Here is a 2,548-nt window from a genome sequence, read left to right on the forward strand (position 1 = left end):
AAACACAAGGGGAGCAAACAAAAACCCAAGCCAAGCCAAGTCAACCTAGACAAAAGCTACCAACCAAAAGAAAAGATCACCCTTCATCTTCTGAACCTAAACCCCTAACCTCAGCCAAAAAGCCTAAAACCCAGCCTTCATTTGACCCCAAAAAGAGAAAGGGTTCTCACTCTGACTCAGACCATTCACCCAAACCTAAAAAGCCTACAATCAAAATCAAACCTTTCCAGACCCAACCATCCCAACCATCAACTGAACTTTCACCACCATCCTCTAAACCTGTTCAAAACCCTGAGCCTAAGCTACCTCACCGTCATCTAAGGTAGAAATCCTAGAAACACCTACCCTATCACCCTCACCCTCTTTAGCCCTTGCTTCTTAACCAACACCCAAATCTACTTCATCCGCTCCCAACAAGGCTAAAGCTATTGCTATTGCCAAAGCCAAACAATGTTCTCTTGCGGTACATAACCCACTTTGCTGATTAGTCATTAATTTATTAGTGTTTCATTTGCTCAAACAAGAGGAACCTCGACATTTGTTCACAGTAAGAGTTTCAAAATATTTTATTGTTAAAAAGATTCAACTATGCATGCATTCTATCTCTGAGTTAACTATAAATTGAGAATTAGCTTCTAATAAAAAATAAGTTTGCTTTATTACTTAGATTGAACATATGATCTTTCCTTTTTTTCAATTTTTTTCGGCGGCTTCTGTCTAGTGGTTGAGTTACAATTTGTTTCTTCATTAATGACAGATAAACTAAGCAACTAGGCATACAATCTGGTACAGAAACATGCCAGTAAGGAGGAAACGTACTTAAGTATAAATTACAAGAATATTGAACCCAAAATGAACTCTAGTTGCTTTTGCACCAGGAATGGATGTACGTTTCCCAACACAGACATAATCCATATGCATTGTTATAAAATAAAACAAGCTAATAACACCGATTGAAAAACGTGGATGACAAGCTATATATTACAAATTATAGAGGAGTCGCACTGCATAATTGAGATTACACTGCTTGCCCAAAAATAAAAGGAAAGAGTCGCCTATTCTACAAAGACAAATTAATTGGCTGAGAATTTTAAGCAGACTGCTCGCTTGCAAACCACATAACTGCAATTTAGATGTTTACAATTAATCTTTTTCCTTGCCATTATTTATATGTTGTGTATAATCCAAGCCAAAATTTAGATATGATATATGTGGGTTCCATAATAAAAAATATAGTTTCATCTAATTAACTAACACAACTTAAATGCCGACTTTTATTGTCTAAGACTTTTAATTAGCTAAGATAAAACTAATTTTATTATATAAAAAAAGAACAGAATAAAAATATTAAAGAAACTGTACCTAAATTTAGTTCATATACAAAATAGTTGCTCCTGTACGGGCATCAATCAGAGATTATCATTCAATGTATCTTCCTGTAAGTTCCAATAATCAGGAATGTATCCATCGTATTTATAGATCAGTTGAAAAGTCTCAAGTCTATTTCAAGTACTGAACTGTAATTTATTTATATACAATTATACATACATATTAAGTTGAAAACACACATCAATGAATGAATACCTTAAAAAACTTGTGGTTTTGCTCCACATTAAGTTTGAAGTGTATATACAAAAACCTAGCCTGGTCGGTCCTGATCAGCCATCTTCCGTGAGTGACCAATTAAAAGCCCTATAACATTATCACAAACGGCACCTATTAAGGCCTAACTACCACTCTTTCCAAATGGTACAATTGACAAAAGTGATATTTCTTTTGGTTCTAACAAGGTACATAATTGACACGAAATGAATAATTTTTGTCAAGAAAGTGGACGAAAGTGAGCTCTGGAAAGCATATAGCCGAAACCGAGGCAGAGTGCCCAAAGTCCCATATCCATGGCCCGCCTCAGTATTTCCAAATCTGTTTCCAAGTGAAGGCCCGCTTCTTCAAGCTCTGCTGGATTAGTATCAATACCAATAGGAGGAAGTTCTGTTTCCTCCGGAATGTCCTCCAACTTGTTCCTCTTCAATCTCATGTTGTGTTGTTGCTTATGCTTCACAACGTTAACGACTCCATCCAACTCTAACTCTAACTCTAACTCTAACAGTGAGTGCGATGACCAACACATGCTGGGCCTGGTTCCAAGATGACGTACTTGTTATTGTTAGGGAGATGAAGGATTACAAGGAAACGGTGCTATTTATTTGTTTGTTTTATATGGTGTCCGTGTCGGCGTGGAAGGGAAATAGCACCAAGTTTTTAAGAGCCCCGCCCATAGAGCTTGAGACTAGAGTCCACGGTTTTGTGTTTTCCTTCCACATCAAGTTGATATTTGCCGCTGGATACCAAGTTGTGATCAACAAAATGACAAACCACCTTTATTTTATTTGAACACTACATTTGTTTTTATATATTTTGAACACTGCATTTTGACCGTGTGATATAGAGTGTCTGAGAATTTTTTATTCCAATATGATTATGCTTTATGTGATTATAGATATATAATATATATATATTTTTTTGTTTTATGAAGGATTGAACTTAG

At 35.9% G+C, this 2,548-nt stretch overlaps 1 protein-coding gene across 1 annotated transcript; it reads right to left on the reverse strand.

The window, feature by feature from the left end:
• Positions 1-1,503: 1,503 nt before the first annotated feature.
• On the reverse strand, positions 1,504-2,195 carry LOC100793762 (uncharacterized). Its single transcript, XM_003555641.5, has one exon. It carries the CDS (start codon positions 2,129-2,131, stop codon positions 1,823-1,825), a length of 309 nt encoding a protein of 102 aa, XP_003555689.1. The 5' UTR covers positions 2,132-2,195; the 3' UTR covers positions 1,504-1,822.
• Positions 2,196-2,548: the final 353 nt, after the last annotated feature.

This window comes from Glycine max, chromosome 20 (assembly GCF_000004515.6).
Source record: "Glycine max cultivar Williams 82 chromosome 20, Glycine_max_v4.0, whole genome shotgun sequence".
Taxonomy (NCBI): domain Eukaryota; kingdom Viridiplantae; phylum Streptophyta; class Magnoliopsida; order Fabales; family Fabaceae; genus Glycine; species Glycine max.

Coding starts and splice junctions, on each gene's coding strand:
- LOC100793762 (XM_003555641.5), bottom strand. CDS start 2,131: ATGTGTTGGTCATCGCACTCACTGTTAGAGTTAGAGTTAGAGTTAGAG.